Source organism: Peromyscus californicus, unplaced genomic scaffold, assembly GCF_007827085.1.
Source record: "Peromyscus californicus insignis strain IS unplaced genomic scaffold, ASM782708v3 Scaffold_9__1_contigs__length_137607984, whole genome shotgun sequence".
Classification (NCBI taxonomy): domain Eukaryota; kingdom Metazoa; phylum Chordata; class Mammalia; order Rodentia; family Cricetidae; genus Peromyscus; species Peromyscus californicus.
Window position 1 is genome coordinate 37,940,804 of NW_026294617.1, and position 23,304 is coordinate 37,964,107.

General features: G+C 41.2%; 1 protein-coding gene across 4 annotated transcripts in view; it reads right to left on the minus strand.

Moving 5' to 3' along the window:
• Nucleotides 1-1,409: 1,409 nt before the first annotated feature.
• Erich6 (glutamate rich 6) overlaps nt 1,410-23,304 on the minus strand; it is a 42,504-nt gene continuing 20,609 nt past the window's right edge. Inside the window, exons 9-14 of one of the 4 annotated variants that reach the window (XM_052731319.1) lie at nt 20,973-21,046; nt 19,751-19,887; nt 15,826-15,911; nt 12,981-13,136; nt 10,103-10,331; nt 1,410-8,078 (exon numbers count right to left, since the gene is read on the minus strand). In XM_052731319.1, the coding sequence (XP_052587279.1) occupies nt 7,815-8,078; nt 10,103-10,331; nt 12,981-13,136; nt 15,826-15,911; nt 19,751-19,887; nt 20,973-21,046 (946 nt within the window). In that variant the 3' untranslated portion in view covers nt 1,410-7,814. Of the gene's footprint in view, nt 9,927-10,102; nt 10,332-12,980; nt 13,137-15,825; nt 15,912-19,750; nt 19,888-20,972; nt 21,047-23,304 lie in introns of those variants that run through there. The other 3 variants (XM_052731321.1, XM_052731320.1, XM_052731322.1) reach the window with 3 other exon arrangements.

A 23,304-nucleotide genomic window follows, 5' to 3' on the forward strand; every position in this document is an offset into this window, starting at 1 on the left:
AACAGTTCCGTTTTTACATAATCAGTTCCATAAGTCATCAGCATTGATAGAGTCTATATACATAAGTAAATTCAAACTGTCCCAATGTAATGAAATTACTATTTCATAAATTCAAAAGTTCAAAAAAATAAGTTCTGGTACCAGTTCTAAAAGTTCCTCTGAGCACTCGAAATCAGGGCCTGGCTTGTCAGCTGCCCTTAAGTCTTTGTATAACAAAGATCTCCAAATATGAGGAGTCCCATAACCAAAACTTTTTTCAGTTCAGGCAAGTCTCTAAAACTTTTATTCAGGATTTTACAGTTTTTACAGTCCCAGTCTGTCTGTGCCTCCTGTAACCGGGCCATTCCCGGACCCCTGTGTTCTGAGGCCAGAGAGCCTTCAAACATCTAACAGCTGCACAGGTTCAAGGCTCCTTCATCTGCTATGAGCTGAACCATGGCCCTCCCACGGCAACCCTGGCTCTGGGAGGGTTCCATTACCTGCTTTGTCATCGTACAGAGCTCAGCACCCCGGGTCCCAGAATCCTCTGTTACTTGGGTGCTAAGAGATCACTGAAGCATCTTTTGAATTAAATTGATTTTTTTTCAGTCCTTGGAATTGAACCAGAGCCTCACAAATACTGGGCAACTGCTCTGTCACTAGCTATACCCCCCACCCACTGTCTATCAGTCTTAGTCACTATTAGAAATAAGCAGGCTTGCTGTCAGTTTCAGACTGTAAGTGACAGAGGATGCTAGGCAGGAAGAAAGGGACCCTCCTCAGCCAACTGCTTCTTAGGCACTATGACACATGAATATCAATATGTCAGTTTCCTTTAACAGAATTAGTGTGATTGGTGGCAGCAAGAGCAGGTAGAGAATTTTTCTTTAACTTAAGGCAGATTTTGAGCACTGTAATGGAAAATCTCCAAGCTTCTTGTAACTTAAATACTTCTATGGCTTGATAAAAAAAATAAAGCAGAAGGTCTGGGGAGATGGGTCATCAGTCAAGAGTACTAGCTGCTCACAACCGTACGACCATCTGTAACTCCAGTTCTAGGGAATCTAATACCCTTCTCTGGCCTTCTCCAGCACCAGGTATAGAAGCCAAACACCCAGACACATAAAATAATTAAAACCAAAACACAGCACCAGCCTTTGAGGGAGGGATAAAGAGCCGGCTGCGTGTAACTAATTGCCAGCTCTGAAGTGGTCCAGTGGATGATGTTAGTCAAGACTCCTTCTGTTAAGTCCATGCTGAATCTAGGCCACCCAGAACGGTCCTTAGACAACTTATATAAGTTTAAACCAAAGAAAATGAAGGTAAAACATCTTCTCATTGCTTGGACTCAGAAGGCCAGAAGGTTTCTTTCATGCTCAAAGACATGGCACCCTAGGGCTATTTTGGTTCCCTTCCAATAAAAGCTAACAGGAACAAAGGCCATGGGCATCTTCTGCCACCCCCTTTTCCCAATGTGCCTTCTTGGTTCTCCACTGTATCTGTTCATTCACAAAACTCTATGAAAGTAGGACTTTCTTTCCCCTTCTACTTTCCACCCCCCCCCCCCATACACACACACAGATCTCCAGCTTGCCTACTCTTTTTTCTCTCCTGGACTCCAGTAAATTGTCTTAAATTTCCTTCTGAACTCATTTTTAAGTTCTCTCTCTTCCATTCTCTGTCTTGTCTCTCATCTCTTGTCTCTGTCTCTGTCTCTCTGTCTCTCTGTCTCTGTCTCTCTCTCTCTCTCTCTCTCCTTCTGTTTTTGTTTTTGTTTTTTGAAACAGAGTTTCTCTGTAACCTGTCCTGCAATTCACTCTGTAGAGCAGGCTGGCCTTGAACTCACAGAAATCTACTGCCTCTGCCCACCACATGCTGCAATCAAAGGTGTGCACCATCACTGCCTGACTCTGAGCTCATTTTTAAGTTCTTTTATTAATAGGACCAAGACTTGCAAAGGAGACATGCCCTGGAAGACGATTATTTTGTACTATCTCTTGGTTCTTGTTTTGTTATAAAATAGGCAAACATTCACACACACACACACACACACACACACACACACACACACACACACACACGCAAAACAAACAAAAACATCAATGTAATCATGATAACCACTATTTGGTGATGGCATCATTCAGGAACTGTTTCTTTCTCTGTGGAATGTTAAAGAGTATCAACATAAAGTAGTGTATAGAACTGAACAATATCCTCGTCTGATTTGGGCATTGAGGAAAGAACTCAGGTAGTATGGGCATAGGGAAATGTAACATATTAATTTATTTATTTAGGAGAGATTTCTTTTTGGGACAAGGCCCTGCTGTATAGTCTTGGCTGGCTGGTACTCTCTTGCCCAGGCTGGCCTCAGACTTGTGACAATTCTTTTGCTTTCATTTCTCAAGTGCTAGGAGTACAGGAGTGCAGCTTTGTACTTGGCTGTGATTAGTGTTTCTTTAAAGATGTGAACACTGCACTCTAGATCATGTATAATTGTATAAACCCAAGCAGACAAATTTCTAGGCTACCACATTATTCTAGGTAATTCATTCTGAACCAATTCTCTATCTTTAGACAATATCATATGGGTAGAGTTAAAAATATGTTTATTGTATAGTTTAGGAAGCTCATGTATTCTTAGGCTAAGGAAAAAGGAATTCTGAGTTCTAGTCTTGGTGATCTGATTCTCCTATTTACCCTCAATACTTCAGCTAAAGCCTCTGTTAGACCATGGAACTGCTTGCTTCTCCCCGGTCTGTACCTGATTTCAGTGTGCTTTCTGTTTTCTTATTTTTTTCTGGCTAGTCTTTTTTAAGGCAAAAGAATTTAAGATATTAAAAAATATATGAAATATTTAATGATTTAATAGCATAAATCCTATCTGTACGCAGCCCCATCACATTCACCTCCACTGGTATATTCTAGTCCAGACTTGACATGGAGCATTCCCAGCCTGCCCTACTGTACTTACTCTGACTTCTCCAAGGCCTCCCCTCTCTCCATAGCTGAACCTTTCTTTTTAAGTTGAATCTGGTTGGAGCCAAGCCGTCCTTTTCCAACCCCAACCCCAGGAACACTTGTGAATTATTTCTTTCCTCGCATCTTCCTGGGGACCAGAAGTAGTTGGCCAAAGTTGGTGTTGCCTGGTCATCTCCAGTTCCCTTTTGAGGACTTGATGTTATGAGTTTGTATTCATTTACTTATCTTCTGGGCATTTCTGGCTCTGTGGTCATCCTTTGAATCACCTGTGTCTCCTGAATCCAGTCAACATACTCAAGGGTTAATTGTTATGTCAGGGAAGAAATTCTATGATTATTCTGAAATCAGTTATTTGGCCTTTTTTGCATTCTCTTTCCTCTACCTCAATCTGGGCTGGGACAGAGACTGTCTTTTGGCTTCTCCTTGAACATTTTTCTTCCATTACACTTACCTCACTATTTAGTCACAGTCTCCTTTTTATATCTCCTTTTCCCTAAGGACAAAGAAGTGAGACTTCTAGTTGTGTGTCATTAGTAGGTGGCACAAAATAGGCACTGAGTAAATGTTTATTAAACAGATAAATACATCAGTGGAGTGAACTCCAGCCGGGGATAAACACACACTTGGGCTACATGACCAACATGCTTGCCATGTTTCTGATGGAAATTTTTTAACAATGGCATAACAAAATGAACAGAAAACCAGGTAAGATGGGTGTGTGTATATTTGGAACAGCACAGACTGAGGTGGGTCCTAGGCTTTGAGATGGATTTTGGTTTATTTGTAGCCTATACTTCCAGCACTGAGGAGGAAATACATTGATTTTTGCTCCATTGTGGAGGCCCACAGAGGCTTCCTAGTAAGACCTAACTCAGGGTCAGAGAATCTGAGCTTGCTTTACCCAGCAGGACTGCATAATGGGATGATTTGGCCAGGGGCATGTTTACCAGGTGTTTGGAAGTGTCTATGCTTAACTGTATGGTGTGCTTTGATCTTGCAAGGGGGAGCATATTATAAAAAGCCTTTTGAATAAACTTCTGGGCAACTGGGTATTGACCCAGGACCCTCCCAAAGTTATTCTATGTCTCTTTCTATCTTTCTATTTAATATTTCCTCATTCCTCTCTCCTCTACCCAAGAACCCTTCGACAGATCGGAGCTGGACTCAGACTCCCACACTCCATGACTGTGTGTATCTCTGTGCAGACTTCACTTGATTCGTTTATTCAGAAAATCTTGGGGAACAATTTAAAGTTTAGAAAGGCACACTTTTAATAGTTGAGCAAGGGACTTGATGAGGTCAAGGAACAAGAACAAAGGTAGCCTGGTTATTACTACTGACATGCCTTTCTTGCTAAAGATGGGTTGGTGACCAGAGGCAATGATTAATTTCTTGTACCCTGCAGCTTCCTAATTTGATTTAATAAAAAGCTGTTAATGAGTGAGAATGTACCCTAAGGATTTAAAGTAGAGATGACTGGCTGTTTTTCATATATGAAAGTTTAGATTTGTGGTTCTTTTAAGATTTTTTAATGATTATCTTTTGAGATAATTACCTTTTGAGATAATAAAATGATTGATCCTTTCTTTGTAAACACAAAATGCAGCCTGCCAGTGAAAGAGCTGATTGAGAAAATTACCTTGTTTCCTTACACTTCGTTAATCTATAACAAGTTGATTGGACATGAATGTATGTGGGTCCTTGGGAATAATTTGGTTTTCACCTGTAATGTGTAAAATGTTTAATCATGTAAGAGAAATGAGAAACATGCTGTTTTTTAGTTGTATTTATTGTAATCATTCACTTAAAAAGTAGAATGTAACCACATTGTAATTTTTATATTGCTTGAAAGATTTTGCTGGGGTGTGTAAGCTGGAAGGGGAAAAACAGAATTAGAAGGAAAACATCAGAAGAGATGTAATAGGGAAAAAATAAAGGACACCTGACATGCTGAAGGTATGTGTGTGTGTGTGTGTGTGTGTGTGTGTATGTGTGTGTGTATGTGTGTGTGTGTGTGTGTGTGTGTGTGTGTATGTGTTTTCCCCTTTTTTGCCATCCCCAGAAAACTGTTTCACTCCCTCAGAGAAGAAAGTCAATTGTGTGATTAACTGCCGACTCCACACCTCCTCTTCAGTTCCTGGCCTGTTGAGAGCTGGCTTTTCAGTAGGAAAGGAAGTGAGTCTAGCTTGTAGCTAATGCATACTTAGGTACAAATTATTAAATGAAGTTTTAAAATGTAACTGATGAATCAACATTTGATCATTTGTTGCCTTTACATTTTACTAAATCATGTATTTCTAATCATATTTTGAAACTGGCTGAATGTTTATTTTCTGGAAGGTATTTTTAAGAAAGATTTATTAATTATTTTTATTTATGTGTGTGTGAGAGAGAGTTTATGTGTACCAGATGTGTGAAGGTGCCCACTGAGGCCGGAGTGTGTTGCTCTCCTGGAACTGGAGTTATAGGTGGTTGTGAGCCACCTGACATGGGTGCTGGGAACTGAACCAAGTTCTCTGCAGGAGCAGTCTGCACTCTGTAGTTGGGCTTTTCTTTGGGCTGCCAGCTCACAAAAAATAACACTGGGCTTATATGCTAATTATGAAAGGTCGGCTGTAGCTTGGGCTTGTTTCTAACTAAATTGACCCATTTCTATTAATTTACTTTCTGCCTTGTGGCTTTGTTACCTCATCTCTGTACTGCCCATCCTGTTTTCTGCATCTCCTGGTGTCTCCACCTTCTCAGTGTCCTCTCTGCCCAGAAATCCTGTTCAGCTTTTTATTAAACCAATCAGAGTGACACATCTTCACAGTGTACAAAATGGTTATTTTGCAGCAGTACTCTAAACTGATGAGCCTGTCTCCAGTCTCTTTGGAGATATTTTAGAGGTGAAGTTTCATAGTGACCTATAAATTTGGCAGATATGTTTACTTTTTGAGAGGCTGTATTGATTTTGAAAATCTTGCATATTGTAAATGATTTTATGCAGAATATTGTCCAGTCCAAGTGATCAGCTTTGAAAACATACATACAAATAATTTTATATGGACTGAACAGGTTACATTTAGGAATATATATATTCATATGCATGTAATAACAATTACTGAAAAAAGAGGCCATAAATTTGAAGGAGAGTGGGGAGAGACATTTGAAAGAGTCTGGAGAAAAGAAAGAGAAGGTAGAAGTGTCTTAATTATATTATAATCTCAAAAATAAAAACTTAAAAGCATAATAGTGGAAATTGTATAGTTACAAGCATAAAAAAAAAGACATGACTCTAAAAGTCACTTTCCTACAAAGACAAGCAGTGGGAATTAGCAAGACAGAAATGAAAGAAGACAAAACAATCTCAGTCCTAACAACATTACAGAAACAACAACAGAAAGCAAGCCAATGACATATTTGGGCGTGGGGGCAGAAGTTAATGGGTTAACCAGGCCACTGTCACCCACAGGCCAACTGGGATAGACCATGCTTCCTCTTCAGAGTTAAGCTTTCTGTGAATTATGAGAAGAAGGTCTTATACGTTGAGAAGATGCAGGCCATCATGTTGGGGAAGTCATGGCAGAGTTTATGGTGGTGGCAGTTTGTAGCTGGAGCTTACTACCTGGCACCAACCAGGAAGCTGAGAGCTGGGGAGGGCCACCTGGAGCCCACAAGCCTCACCCCTGCAGTTCTTCCCACTAGGCCCCATGTTTAATGATTCTAAAACCCCCAGAACTGTACCCTTTGCTGGGGATCAACTGTACAAAACATTCAAGCCATAACAGATTCCATTGAGTTTCTAGAAAAACAACAAGTTTGGTAGTTATTAATGGGGTGGGGGAAGGGTAGACTTAACTCCCTTTTGCCACATAGTGCCAAAACTGGTAATTAGGAATGTTACCTGAAACTTATTCCCTCCCACTCCTGAATTGCTGAGAAATCCAGGATGTTCAGCAGCTGTGGGGTCCAGATGTCTCTTATATGTCTTTAGAGTCTGCGGTGATTTGAATGAGAATGGCCCCCATAGGCTCATATATTTGAATGTTTGTTTCTCAGTTGGTGGACTGTTCAGGAAGGATTAGGAGGTGTGGCCTTGTTGGAGGAGAGCTCATTGGGCATAGGCTTTGAGGTTTCAAAAGCCCCCAGTTGGCTGTTCATCCCCACTGTCTGAAACTGTAAGTAAGCCCTCAATTAAATGCTTCCTTTTATAAACTGCCTTGGTCATGGTGTCTCTTTGCAGCAATAGAACAGTGACTAGACAGGGTCCTCACTGATCTGCCTTCTGTTCTTCCCCCTGATTGAGGAGAGGGGACTCTGCTATGTTATCTCTAGGGATTCAGTATTGTCTCACCAAAGCAAATGGGAAATAATTATTTTTGTGCAGTTTAGCTAGCTGGTTCCTAGGTGAGTCTCAGCCTGATGCTGACCAGGTGGAGAGGGAGGAGGCATACTTCTCTTTGGTGGGAGGCAAACATTCTGGCAGATGGCAGGGTTTGCTTTCCTAGACTGCAGAACCAGGCGGCAGATCTTCTGGAGTTCCTGTCCCCTCACAGGTGCCGTGGGCAGTGACTCTGAGAGTTATTCCTCCTTTAGATGCCCCTTTCAGGGGCTGAGAAGCACTGGTCCCCACACCTTCCCTGGTGGAATAGGTGCCCGCTACCCTGTGTCTCTTTATGCCATGCTTCTTTTCTGGGCTTGAGGAAGTGAGTTACATTTCCAGCTGGGAATACACCAGCAATGACTCACAGGGTGTCCTAAATGTATACAGTAAAGCATTTCTTGATATTTCCTGGTCATTCAATCTAGTCTTTGAAACCTCATGTTCCTTAAAAGACTCTTAACAAAACAAAAGAAAGCCCCATGACACTTCTTTAATCTTTTTCTTTTATTAGCTTTTTAATTGTTGCTATTATATTTTTCTGTATGCCAGAATTATGACAGAGGGTAAGTAGTTTTAGAGAGAGTGAAGAAAGGTAGGAAGGTTGCTTTAGTTTTTCCCAAGCCTGACTTGAGGGGAAATTCATGCACCCTTCCAGCTTATGGAACAGCCGCCGGATCTTTATTAAGCTGGCCAGCAGCAGCAGGTCGTCTCCACTCAGGAACCGCAGGGCTGGGAGCTCCTCTGGGTTGTGGAGCTTGTTGGCAAAGAAAGAGAGGGAGGAAGCTGAGTGTCCAGGAGCAGAAATGGGCAGGTGGGAGGACCAACTGGAGTTGGGACATTGGGACCATTTTACTCTGAATAAGGAAAGAAACTGTCATGCTGCGGAGTCTGGAGAGAACAAATAGTGGACTTTAGACACTTGCAAAGCTTACAGTTTATTCAGGAAATTTAACCAGTGTCAACTGAAGGGAGCGTGAAGCTACCTTAAGTAGTCTCTCCCCTAGAAAGTGTCTAGTGAGGCAGGTTGTCGAGGAGTGCTCTGAAGGCCCAGGGGGAAAGTACTGAGAAGGATGTCTTTCTAGAGAAGGTGGCAGGGGAGTGACTAACATTCCTTTTGTTCTCTACAGTGTGTCTCGACCTCCAGGACTCCATTCAGTGGCCCTTGCCACTTCCTCACAGTCTGAGGATTCAAGGCTGAGGTCTCCTAGCAGCTACAGAGGGACCTGTCAGCTTCAGAGCCACCTAGGAGGGCGCTCAGCCTCAGAGGAGCAGGCTAGAGAGCAGCAGAAACACAGCCTTCTGCTGTAGGGGATGCATGGGGACAAAGAACACAGTACCTTTGAGTTCCCACATCTCCCTCCAAAGAAAGGGTAACCATGGAAACAATGGGAAAAGTAAAAACTCCTTAGCACTGTGTTCTTCCTTTGGCATCAAGAAGTCTTTTCCATATTCAAATCCATTTCCAATAGTGGAGGAGAGAAGCCATAGAGCTGCAGAGTGGCAGGGGAGGGAAGGTGCCCCTAAGAGAGGACATTTTTGTGTCTTAGAGGAGAATGGACTTGCCATGAGTGTGATGTACCAAAGGGAGGCTAGACATTACTGTATACTCTGGAATAGTTGATCACACTGTACATTTTTCTGACCGAGAAAGAAGTTTGTTAAGAGCTGAACCAGGCAGATGGCCAGATTGATTAACAGGGCCTAGAATCATACTGAGCACACTTCAGGTTGCTTCTGAGGTCTCCATCTTGTTTGATGGTCCTGCCTGTGCTGAATATTGAGATCGTATTTTCTTATAAAATACATGAAGTTAGGGAGTTGAAGGCAGTTGGGAAGTTTGGAGAAACCTCCCCCTTTAGAACCAGGCTAAATGAAGCTTCTCAGAGTTTAAGAGGTGTGTTCCAAATCATTGTGCCTATGGAAACACAGCAACGTTGTGAATCTCTCTCCGCATCTATGTGGCAGCTTTGTTTGCTCAGTACATAGTCTGTGCCAGGCACCATGCGTAGGATTTTACATTTCCACAGACTCCTCACAGCAACTGCGAGGCAGGAGTCATTACTTCATAGCTGAGGAACGGAAGCTAAGGTTCACTCACATAGCCAAGGGGCAGAGCTGAGATTTGAAACTACAGACTGTAAGTTGATGTCTGTGTTTTTAACCCCTAAATTATGGTCATCATGGAGTGTGTGCCTTGATCAAGTCAGGGCAAAGCACAGGATAAAGGAAGAGGAGAGAACCTGTTCTGTCCTTTGGAAGCTAATTGTCAATGGGAAAGGCAGCCCCAGTGGCCAGAGAGGCAGCCAGACTCAGCCAGTGTAGGGCAGGGACAAGTTCATGGGCAGCTCAGAAGGTGGTAGATGATGACTGGGTGAAGACCTGGGCAGTCTAACAGTGTCTCCTAGGAGTCAGGGCTTGTATTTCCTCTTAACATGATTAGGACTCAGGTTTCTGGCCCCGCCTAGTGCTTTCTGCCATAGCAGAGAGGAAGCAGAAACCTCACAACACAGTCTCTAAAACAAAACTGCCAAGACAGATGAGTGTAGTCACACAATGAACTCTGGGAACATGCTGCTGGGACTTCAGTCGGAACTGAAAGAAACTTTAAGAGAGAACAAAGTATAAGGTTGCTTCAATTGCACAGGGAACCTTCATTGTGAATTCCAAAAATTCTCAGTGGACAGATTAGGCATAAATATGTTCGATCAGTAATAACATTAACAAAGTTATTTTACTCTTAAAATCTAAATGATTTAAACTATTTTTTAATGCACTTACCATTACTTTGGTTCCAACACTGATTCTTGCCTGTTGGCCCATTGCTAGAAAATTAATGGAGACCTTGTCTTGTTCTAGGATGCGAATTCCAATGTAACGGTTCAAAGCCAGAAAGATGGGTTTAAATGAAACAAAGGATGAGGCAGGCATGGAACTTGACCAGTTCCAAGTTCGTATTCTGTTGCCAGCTTGATCTAAGTATTGGCCTCCCAAGATGTTGATGTATACCCTGGAAGGAAATTAGAATAATCAATAGTAGAGCTGTGTGTGGTGGCTCATACTTAAATCACAGCATTCAGGGGGCTGTGGTGGGATGATTGCCAGAGTGAGACCTTAGTTTAAAAAACAGACACAAAAAAGCCCTACCAACAGTAGCTCTATAATTCAAGGCTGAATTAGCCCTGTAACTTCCTAACCACAGCATATGAGTGGTGGAATCCTTAGAATAACTTTAGAAGTAATACTCCTCACTTTACATTATTTGAAGTACTGGGTTCAAATTGAAGCATACTGATTAACTGAAGTGGGTCCAAAAAAGGCTGAGAGTATGAGGAGGAAGCCCTGAAGGTTTCATCTTGGGGAAAAAAAGAATACAGAGGGGAAGCTGTTCCTGACAGAGAAGGGACCAGTGCTTAGATTCATCAGGCCCAAATGCAAGACTGTGGATGTCAATTTAGGGGGTGCCTGGATTAGTCCTTGTTGAAGAGAGCTGACACAGCTAATAGTCAAATATGCCCGTCCTTTTATCTTAGGTTTTTGGGGGGTTAGAGGGTGCTGGTGACTGAACCTAGGGGCTTGGCCATGCTATGCATGAGCTCTCCCACTGGGCTGCACCACCAGCCATTGAATATGAGGCTTTTGGGGTCTGGGTGTGGAAAGGAGGGGCTCAGGGGTATTTCTGAGTTCACTGCAGTGGAGAAAAGTTCTACAGCAGAGCAAAGATGTGACTTAAATCAAGTGGACTTCTCCAACAATGTGGCATTGCCAGGACCCCATATTTACTATATTACAATTAGTCATGCTTGCTCTGAGGTTTTGTGGCACTCATCACCATGACATTCTACTGGGCAACCTCGTTCCTATGCTCCCTTACCCTTTTCAGTGGAGGTAACCATCCCTTCCATGCCTTAGAAGGTTTAACTGTGTGAACTGCCCGTGAGGTTCCCCATGAGTAAGGTAACTAATACCCTGTTTCTCCAGCACTGACTGACTGGATACTAACCTGACAGCAAAAGAAATGAAAAACCAAGAGGACACCTTACTGGATCTGGAAAGGGGGTGATTTCACACAGTAATATTTGACTAAATTGCTCTGAACCAGTTCTTTAATTATTCTTGGAGTTTATACCATAGATTTAGCTGTGTAAGGATAAAGATTCAGGATATGCCTGCTGGGGATGTCTTTCTGTATGCTGTGAAAGTGTTGCTCTGATTGATTGATAAATAAAATGCCAACTGGCCAGTAGCCAGGCAGGAAGTATAGTATAGGTGGGAAAAGCAGAGAGGAGAATTCTGGGAGGTGGAAGGCTGAGTCAAGAGACGCTGCCAGCCGCTGCTGCCATGAGAAGTAAAATGTAAAGTTCCCAGTAAGCCATGAGCCACGTGGCAAGGTATAGATTTATAGAAATGGGTTAATTTAAGATATAAGAACTAGATAGCAAGAAGCCATGGCCATACAGTTTATACGTAATGTAAGTCTCTGTGTGTTTACTTGGGTCTGAGTGGCTGCAGGAGCCAGGTGGACACAGGAAAACTCCAGCTACATATGCTTTCAAGGAACTTGAGTTCACAGAGAAGACAGACTTGCACAGAGGCAGAGAGAGGGGGCTTTGGGAATGTCAAAGACCTGTCAAAATACCCAAGAGTTCAGCTCATGGGGTTGAGGATCCCTGAAATCATCTGGTAGCCACAGCTGATTGAATTAATATAGGTGATAATTATTATAGCACTCCACCAAATGTGACACAGACTTACTATTGAATCCTGAAGGATAAGTAGACACTTCCCATTACACCTAGTGTTACCATGGACTAGAAATATAAAGACTTCACTGTGTCCCCATTTTGTCAGCACTGCTAAGGTCCAAACTTTGCTAGTTATTGGCAGAGTTTCCCAAGTAAGATTATATCTACGGATAATTTGAAAAGCCAACTATAGTGACTTATACTTGTAATCTAGCACTTGGAAAGCTGAGGGTCAAAAATTTCAGGCCAGTCCGCTCTGTTGAGGGAATTCCAGTCTGGCCAGGGCTACAGAGTAAGGCTGTGTCTTAAATATGTGTGTGTGTGTGTGTGTGTGTGTGTGTGTATTTAAGCCTTTCTGAAAGGCTTACATTTTATTTGAAGTTAGAACCCAAATTTTTTTCAGATTAAATGAAATAATATGAACTTATAGAGTGGATATATTGATAAATTAAAGGGAAATCACGATCTTTCTATAGAGATTTAAATCTTTCTCTATATTATTATGTGTGTATGTATGAGGTAAACATGGTGGGGGTTGCCTGTGAGCCACAGCATGCGTGTAGAGGTCAGAGAGTGACTCCATGCAGTCAGTCCTCTCCTTTCACCTTTCTGTGGATTCCAGGGGTTGAACTCAGATTGCCAGGCTTGCATGGAAGTGCCTTTACAGGCTTTGTGGCTCCAGAGGTTTGTGTATTGTCATCTGACATGGCTGCGGGAAGCTTAGGAGCGATGAATGTATCTCAAGCAGTAAGCAACACAGTGTCTCTGAGTTATATTACTATCCAAAGACCACTAACTTAAATAAATCTTTCTAAAGCCATTCTTATTATCGAAGAGAAAAGATACAATTAAACAACAACAACAGTGAAAAAATAATCAAAAACCAAAATGGCATAGAGGACCGAGAAGCCTACCAGACATTCCCGTTTGGATGGTAGCAGGAGCTTCTCCCAGAGGAGTCGAGCACTGCCAGGATAGCGGGGCTGCTGGATGTGTCTTCTTGGACAATACAAGTGAAACCATTTGTCTTGTTGGGCACTTGGATAATGGCTAGATTTCCAGATGGATAGCTGAGGTCAGATAAGGTCCTGTGAGCATTTCTAGTGACCCTGGACTATGCGTGGAATAAAATTAATTTATGAGGAGCTTTTTGAAATTATGAAGCATTCTGAAAAAGTCTCTATTTTAATACAAAAGAATTGTATGCTTTTATATGGATCAAACTATATTTATAGAAGGTAAAAATGCCCAACAAAATGGTAAGAAATAGAATTGGAAATATGGAAGAGGATTATGCATCATGATAAAATTAAATTTATCCCCAAAGATAGAAGGTTGGTTAAACATCTGAAAATTAACAAGTAAAATAAACCACATTAGTAGAATAAAAATCAGAAAGAGTGTGGTCATCTCAATAGGTAGAGAAAAATCATCTGAAAAACCTTTACTGCTTCATGATAAAAAGACTTAGTCTTTAAATAGATTGGAACATCTTCAGCCTGATAAAGGGTAGTCACAGAGATGCCACAGGCTGACATTCTACTTAATGGTATGCTTTCCTGTTCAGATGAGAACCTAAACCACGTCCATGCCCATGGCATCCAATGACTAATATCCTTATTACAATTTTATTTATTTATTTGTGTGTGTGTATATATGTGTGTGCGTGCGCGCTCGTGTGTGTGTGTGTGTGTGTGTGTGTGTGTGTGTGTGTGTGTGTGTGTGTGCGCGCGCGCGCGCGACAAAGTGCATATAGAGGTAAGAGAACAACATGCAGGACTAGGTTCTCTCTCCACAATGTGGGTCTTGGCAAGTTGAACTCAGGTCATCAGGCTTGGTGGAAAATCCCTTTACCCACCATCTTGCTGGCCCCTTCTAGTCAATTTTACATGAACGTTCTAACCATGGAAAGTTTAGGAAAGGAAAATGTCTAGATTGGAAAGGAAGGTAAAAAATGTATTTGGGATCTGTGTACGCAGAAAGCCTTAGGGACACCACAAAACAAAATTTTAGAGCCAGTAAGTGAGTTCAGGTGGACTGTAACTGTAGGCTGCAAGACAAAATCAATTCAATTCCTTCATATTAGCAGAGACCATTTGAAGATGAAATTAAGAAAACCGTCCCATTCACACTAGCATAAAAAAGCACACTAAGCATATCTCGATGGTAATCAGGTCTATATGCAAAGGCTGTTCAGAGACAAACGTAATTCCAGACTGATTCTGAATCCTTCTGAAAGTCAGCCACAGTCTCTAAGAGAGTTAAGAATTAAAGTCACAATATGAAACAATTACTAATAAAAGTTGAGCAAGTTATTTAACAAAAACAAAACCTCGATTCTTTCTCACAGGGGACTACAGCTTTGTCATTTGCGACCATGAACGAAATGTTTCTGGTTTCTTGTTAGGATTTGACTAAACATTTGGGACACTGACTGAAAATGACTTTGTTCCACAGGAAGCACTCGGTTCATGAAAAAGGTTTCTTTAGCTGGGCAATGGTGGCACACACCTTTAATCCCAGCACTTGGGAGGCAGAGGCCAGCCTGGTCTACAGAGTGAGTTCCAGGACAGGCTCCAAAGCTACACAGAGAAACCCTGTCTCGAAAAACCAAAAAAAAAAAAAAAAAAAAAAAAAAAGTCTCTTTGTTTTTTTTCTTTTTTCCAGAGATACTGGGTGACTTTTATGCCAAAACTCCATGGCTTGGCTATCTGAGTCGCCTATGATGAAGTGGCTAATGACCTTTGGTTCATGAGTGTATAAATCGGTCTGTAGTTTGGGGGTAAAAAATATCAGAGCTAGAAATGTCCACATTTCTTACCTAGAATTTCTCCTAGGTATTTAATTCAAGGAAATGAATTGTAAGTGTGCAGCAGGTGAGGCAGAGCTGTCCACACTGCTGAAATGGGCTCACAGAACTCGCACTGTGTGGTACAAAAAGTGCCGTGTCTCAGTGTCTATTGAATGTGACATCCTCTTAACATTACATAAAAGAACCAGCTGCAGAGTGAAGTATGTTCTAGAGTTGATTTCAGAGAACTCTGTATGTAGGTAAGCATATGGACTGGAAGGCAGCGTGAGGGGAGGTGCATTTCCAATGTTATCCGCTCTTCTCTGGGTGGTAGAATTCCGGGAGGATGTATTTTTCTGTACCACCCCCATTCTCTTTCTTTTCTGTCCTGTCTTTTCTGTCTACCCCTCCCTCCCTCAGTCCCTCCCTCCCTCCCTCCCTCCCTCCCTCCTTTCATTTTCTTTTGGGATTGACACTAAGGCCTAGTACATGTGGTCTGCCACAGACCTCCTCCTCAGCTCTTTTTTTATTTTTGGTTTTAGGATAGGTTCACTCCAAGTTGCCCAGGCAGGCCACAGACTTATTATCTTCCTGCTTTATCTCCTACCTCAGCCTCCTCCACCTCAGCCTCCCCTACCTCAGGCTCCTCCACCTCAGCCTCCTCCACCTCAGCCTCCTCCACCTCAGCCTCCTCCACCTCAGTCTCCCCCACCTCAGCCTCCTCCACCTCAGTCTCCCCCACCTCAGCCTCCTCCACCTCAGCCTCCTCTACCTCAGCCTCCTCCACCTTAACCTCCTCCACCTCAGTCTCCTCCACCTCAGCCTCCCCACCTCAGTCTCCCCCACCTCAGCCTCCCCCACCTCAGCCTCCTAAGTAGCAGAGACTACAAGCCTATGCCATCAGGCCCTGTCTGTTTTTCTTCTTGGGAAGTAAAGCCAATACAATCAGTTACGGAAAGAAAGGATACAATATTTGTGTTGTCCCATCTGGAAAGGAGGTGAGAAACTTTATTCCATTCTTGTAGTGCTTCTCCAAGAGCTCGTTCCTCATGACCTACGTGTGCAGCAAACAACATTAACTGCTGGCTGCTGAGCTTAATGCAAGGAGCACTATGGTGCAAACCATTTCTTTACTTAATGTGCTTAGCCTGGCTTCAACAACATGGGAGGGTCAGCAGCAACGATTTACAGGTCATCCTGAATCCCTGCAGTATAACTTAACAAACCTTCTCATCACTTACCTAGTTGAAAGTTTTATTTTCATATCATTTATTACCATAAAAAACAAAAGGAGACAAGAAAAAGTCACATCACAATGACAACATTCATATCCTTATTGCAACGGTTATACATATCTGTGGAACTGCTTAGCTGAACAACGAAGGGGTAAGTATTATTTTATAAATCTGACCTACTTTGTTGTGGAATAATCTTTTTGCACACTGTGAAGATGTGTCTTTGCCAAGGAGCCTTCTGATTGGTTTAATAAAGAGCTGAATGGTCATTAGCTAGGCAGGAAGAGGTTAGGCAGGATTTCTGGGGACAGAGAGAACTCTGGGAAGAAAAAAGGCAGGGTCATGAACCAGATGCAGAGAGAGAGCAAGTCATGAGGAGGAAAGGTAAAAGCCATGAGTTACATGGCAGCATGTAGATGAATAGAAATGGGTTAATTTAAGTTATAAGAGCTTGTGGGACAAGCCTAAGCATAGGCCAAGCTTTTGTAATTAATAGTAAGTCTCCATGCCATTTTTTGTGACCTGGTGGTCCAAAGAAACATCTCTCTACACTACTTTATTCACTTTTTTTTCTGTGTCAGGGATTGAACCTAGGGCCCTGCACATGTTAGGCAAGCACTTTCTACCAAGCTACATCCCCAGCAATAAGCCAGTGAAGACACAGGAAGAGAACTATTAGGTTCCAAGTTCAACCACTTTTATATGGAAGTTCAATGTAAAAATGAATTTGTATCTGATAATATTTATGATAAACTGAGGATTTGGTTTAATTCTATGCATTCCTGATCTTGATATATACTAAAATGGAACAAGAATTCCTAGGGTGAAATGATCTAAGTTTTGGGATAAACATTGTCATTTACTTTGAAAACCTATTGTTTGATCCAGAAATGATGGCCTTGTTTTTTCTTTCACCTTTGAAGCTATGATGGGCCCATCCCAGTGTGAACAGCCCAGTGTGCCCACCCCAGTGTGTCCACCTCCGTGGGCCAAGCACAGTATCAACACTCTGCCAAGATGCATGCATCTGACAGTATGATTTTATGATAATTTCTGTGTATTTTTTGTGTGTTTATCATTTAGCTTTTCCCATTTTTTAATGCTCCATATATGATGTGTAGTGGTTTGAATAAAAATGGCCCTCATAGGCCCATCGGGAGAGGCACTATTAGGAGATCTGGCCTTGTTGGAGGAAGTGTGTCACTGGGGGTGGGCTTTGAGGTCTCAGATGCTCAACCTAGACCCAATATGACAGTCTCTTCCTGCTGCCTTCAGATCTGGATGTAGAACTATCAGTTACCTCTGCAGCACCATGTCTGCCTGCATGCCAGGGTACTTCCCACCATGATTACAAAAGACTAAACCTCTGAACCTCTAAGCCATCCCCAGTTAAATGCCTTCCTGTATAAGAGTTGCTGTGGTTATGGTGTCTCTTCACAGCAATAGAACCCCTAACTAAGACACATAGGCTCATCTGTTGTAATTGTAATGTCTTCTTTCTTCTCAGTGAAAGATCCTTCTCATTGAGTAGTTGCAGTGCAATGACTTTCCCTTGTGCATGGTTTTCTATTTGTCACTACTCATTGTGGGTAAGAGAACGTGGGATTCTCCTACTTTTGACTGCTCGAACATTCTTATGTGTGCATGTTGGTATTAAGTTCCTGTAGGGTATAGTTCCACTGCGATGACTTTACAATTCTGTATCACATCACATGTCACAGGCAAATGCTTGTCAGCTACTGTTTGGTCCTCTCCCCAAAGCTTAGCACTATCAGAGTTTATGTTTTCACCAGTATTGTTAGTATGGACTGAATTTTCATTTCTCAGGTGATTAAGAAGGGTTGAGCAGGCTTTCATATGATTTTAGTCATCTGCATTTTCTCTTGTGAAAAGTTTCTATTTGAGTTTTGGGAAAGGGCTCACTTTTCTATAAGATTCACTTTTTTGTTTGTTTGTTTTGTTTCTGAGAAAGGATCTTACTATATAGCCCTGGCTCACTTGGAACTCGATCTGTAGACCTGGCTGATCTTGAAGTCACAGAGGTCTGCCTACCTCTGCCTCCTGATGCTGGGATTAAAGGTGTGTACTGCCACACCTGGAAAAATTAACTTTTTCATCTTGATTTATAAAAATTCTACATAAATTTAGGATAAGACTTTTATATGCCAAATGTAATTTAAACGATTCTTCATTTTTGGCTTGTTTTTCATAATTTTAATTTTAATAATCAAATCCTTAGCAAATACTGCTTTTAGGTATAACTCTATTCTGTTCTGTTAAGAAAATACTTTGTGGCAGCACAAATTGAACTGAGTTATAAAATAAAAGAGACATGATGTGGGGAAGGGTTGGAGGGGGAAGAGAATTGGGTCTGGGAAGAATTAGGAGGAAGAGCTGGAGATAAATATGATCAAAACACACTGTATGCATGTATAAAATATGATCACACATATGAAATACCCAATGTTATACATTTAAAAAATGAAAGGAAGCTGGGCAGTGGTGGCATACACCTTTAATCACAGAGGCAGAGGCAGGTGGATCTCTATGAGTTTGAGGCCAACCTGGTCTACAAATCGAGTTCCAGGACACAGTCAGAGCTGTTAAACAGGGAAACTCTGCCCTGAAAAACAAAACAAAACAAGAAAAGAAAACCTTTATAGTTTGTATGTTGTATTTCAGCATTTAATCTCCTTAAAATTGGTTTCTACATGTGGTATGAGGTGGTCTTTCCAATTACATTAATACAGCATATGGCCACCCAGTCCAAGCTGACCTGGAACTACACATTAAAAAGGCGTTCTTTCTTCACTCCTCTGCAGTGGGCACTGCTGTCATCGGTTATGAATACATGCTTGCTGGGATCTGATCAGTGACTGTGCTGTGGCTCTGTTGACCCTTCCCCAGTATCACCCTTGCTTAATCACTCTATTCCATAGAGGTCAACATCTTCCTTTGGTTTTCTTCCAGAGTGTCTTGGTAATTCTGGTTCTTTATACTTCTACATAAATCAATCAATGCACAAAGACTCCCCTCAATATTTGTAAAATACACTCTTCTTAGAACCTGGTGGAGATTGCCTTGGGTCATGTAAGGGAAGAATGGCCCCTAAAGTTCTTCCTCTTTAACTCCTGGAGCATGGAGGTGCAGTACAAACAGAACACTTCAAATGCTAACACAGTTTTGAGGAAGTGGTTAGGGCTTGGGTGATTTTTCTTCCCTCTTTCTAAGAGTTCCAGATGGTCTTTTGTTTTGTTTTGTTTTGTTTTTTTGGTGTTTTTTTTGTTGTTGTTGTTTTTGTTTTTTGAGACAGGGTTTCTCTGTGTAGTTTTGGTGCCTGTCCTGGATCTCACGCAGTAGACTAGGCTGGCTCGAACTCACCGAGATCCTCCTGGCTCTGCCTCCTGAGTGCTGGGATTAAAGGTGTGCACCACCACTGCCCAGCTCCAGATGGTCTTTAATTTGCAATGGTCACATTTTAAGGCCCAAAGGCTTTAAAACTAAGAACATTTGTAAGACAAAAAGTGTAGAAGCAGTTGCAATCCCAGGTCTGTACCAATTATTTCTGAGAGATAGCAATGGAACATCCATGAGAACTTTGTATGTTTGAAGCAAAATTGGTTTACAAAATCAAAAACAAAAATTGAAAAAGAATTACCTTTCCACATGTTTTCCTGGAATCACAGCAAAAGATGGAGACGTTACTAATCTGAATATCATCTGTGTCTTCAATGATCTTCTTCTTTGGTATATCCACAGAAAGCTGGTAAGAAATTGTCTTCAAGTGCTTTGAATCTAGTGGGAGAAAAAAAAATCACAGGAAAGTACATGCATGCTTTGCCTTAAAAAAAAAAACTTCATAATAAAATAAAATTAAAACCCTGTTGAAAATGCATTGATTTATCACACTTTTTTAAAAAGAAGAAAAGTAAGGACCTTTATTAAATTAAAATTAGGGAGGAGGTTTTTTGGTTAAAAAATGATAAAAGATTTCTATTAAATAAAAAATGAAAATTCCTCTGAGTTTTCATTCTGTGGAATTTCTAGGTTTTGAGTTATTTCCTTCCTTTCTTTCTTCCTTCCCTCTAGCCTCACTCCTTCTTTCCTTTCCTTTTTTTTTGAGGAGACAGGGTCTGAACTATATAGCCTTGACTGCTTGGAACTCACTGTGGAGGCCAAGCTGGTCTCACACTCCCAGAAATCTGCCTGGCTGGAGTGCTGGGATGAAAGGTGTATGCCACCAGGCCTTTAGTTTTAGTAAGAAACAGTGAATTTCAAGAAACCCCCTATAATATTAGATATTTAGTTACAAAAATACCAACTGAACTGACTACCTGAAGTACCTTTTCAATAACAGAAGGAACTTGATGCTGACTGAGAAAATTAAAATATTTCTTCTAAATCAGATGGCCTGTGAGGAGGTCATGAAACATATAAAGCTATGATTTCTGATGCTAAATTCAATTCTCCTTCAACTGCTCCAGTTCTGTACCCACACTGACCAGCCCTGGTGAGTACAAGAAGAAAGTATTTAGATGTCTTTTGACAGGTTTTCCCCATCTGAGTTTGAGAAAAGAGTGCAAGGTATGCTTCCTAACGTAAGAGACACAAATTTGATAACGCTCAGCCACTATCTAAGGGCTCTGAGGATGTTACTAGTTTATTTCAGCCAATAATGATGAGACAAAGGACCAAGAACTCTAAAGCCAAAGAGCCTAAACCCCCTATTTCTTGACTCATTTCACCAGATACAGGCTTTATGATACTTACAAATGAACATTTCCAATATTATTTTAACAATTTTATGCCTTGGCTGAACGTCTGAGCTTTCTGATGCTATATGGCATCCATGACAACAACTTCCATGACAACATCCTTACCTTCATCAGATGACGGGGTACTCTGTTCATTTGATACTATTGCAAAATGTCTGGCCATCTGACGTTCTTGTTTCCTACAAAATCAAAACCGTCAAACATAAATCTGAATTGTACTTGAAAGTGGGAATAGTGTACTACAAATTTCAGTGGCTCAAGTACCATCCTTTGTTATTTCAATCTGCTATCACTTACGAATCCAGCTTCTGTAACAGAGTATGTGAGTGGGCTTATTGTAGATGTAACCAACCGTCTTATTAAATAAGAAACACAGAGCCGATTCAGAGAAGAAAGCCAAGAGGTCAGAGCTAAGAGCCTTACCCTTCCTGCTTCAGGGATCCTCTTCAGCCAAGAGAGCTCTCTGAAAAGGGACCTACTTCCTGTGTGTATGTCTTTATATAGTCTAGCTGTTCTGCCTTCTCATTGGTTGTAAACCCAAACACATGACTGCCCTTGTCACTGCCTGTCTGTAGAGACTTCCAGGTCTTCTATGGTTGGGATTGAGATTAAAGGCGTGTGTCTCCAATGCTGGCTGTATCCTTGAACACACAGAGATCTACCTAGCTCTGTCTACCAAGTGCTGGGATTAAAGGCGTGCACCGCCACCACCGCCATGCTCTTGCTATGGCTCTAATAGCTCTGACCCCCAGGCAACTTTATTTATTAACATACAATTAAAATCACATTTCAGTACAAGTAAAATACCACCATATTTCCCCTTTTCTATTTTAATAAAAAGAAAAAAAGAAAAAGGTTATAACTAACAAAAGAAAAACTATATACAAAAGTACAATAACTATATACAATATATACAAGTAATAAATGTCTAAACAATGTCTAGTCCATTTTTATTTGACAAATTCAGAGAAAATAATTCCATTATCTATCCTATTTTGGTAAGTCCAAAATGTACCTAATTCACTTTCTATCCTAACTAGTCTTCAACTATAACTAACTAACCTTCAACTATAACTAACTAATCTTCAACTCCCTCAGAGACCGAAGAAGGAAATAATATTAGCTAACAAAAATAAAAACAGGAAGTGCACATAAGCAACTTCCAAAAAATTTGTGAGTTGACAGAAACAGCCAGCTGCCTGGACAGTCACCTGAGGTTTCTCCGCAGTGCTGGGGCATCATCTTCAGCCTATAGGCTTAGCATATCTGACAGACTCATTTGTGAAGTAGGATGTACACAAGGTCAACAGTTCAACCTCACATTGGGTGAGAGCAGTCCATGTACCAGAAACACCTGAATTCCACTAGTGTCATGTCATGATTCAGGATTTTAAATTCTGGAAATTGTTGATGGTTTTTTTAATTCAGCTGTCCATTCTTCTTGGCTGTGTATATATGGCTTCATCTCAGCATCCCGTTCTTCTCCACATCCCTCTATCAAATGCCAGTCTACTATTGAGAGGCTTGAGCTTAGTTACTCTTCAAGAATAACTCTTTCAGCTGCTGTTCCATTGCACATCAGAAGCCATCGCCCACTGCCTGTTCAGCTGCCTTCGAAGAAAAGGGCACCGTACCTTTTTCGAATTGCGAAGGCCACTTCAGAGATGGTGCCATATTGTCCTGGCCTCGGAAGATGCCTTTTGATAAAGCCATAACCACACTTGTTTTGGCAAGAATCAGTAGTCCTTTGTTTCATGTCCTGTCTGTCCATTTTGTCCTGTTATTCAAGGATACTTTGTTGTCCAGTGGTTAACTTTTGCCACAATGAAAGTTAACTCCATACGCAGTTTCTTCAATGCCCATATTTTCTCTGAAGTAGATTGGTACTGCCAGGAGCCGACATGTCTCAAAAAAGAAAAATCTTCTAAGTTATTAAAACATTTTAAATGCCATATTCTGTAGATCTCTGAAGGGTTTGAAGATGACCTGTCTAAAATATATCTGCTCAATTTTTAAAACATATCTAATATAACTACAAGTTCTATTATAATGTCTAACTACTAACTTTCATTTCTTTAGCTTATAGGGCAAATTTCTCTAGCATAGGGATTTTGGATTGCCCTGATACTTTATGATTGACAATTTATACTTTAAATCAGTGAGCTCACTAGGTTCCTGTCTCTAATATCATCATCATTATTATTACTACTATTATTTAGTATCTGTATATGTGGTACTAGGGATTCATTGCAGGGCCTTATGTACACAAGGAAAGCATTCTACTACTGAGCCTCTTGGAACTTTTGAATCTCATAATATCCACCGGGAATTATAATGAGCTTGCTTTAGCTCATTTCTATTTCTTTATAAGAAACACACCCTCATAATTATATATTTTGAGAAACCAAGGTTCATTTTATAAAATGCTCTTCAGTTA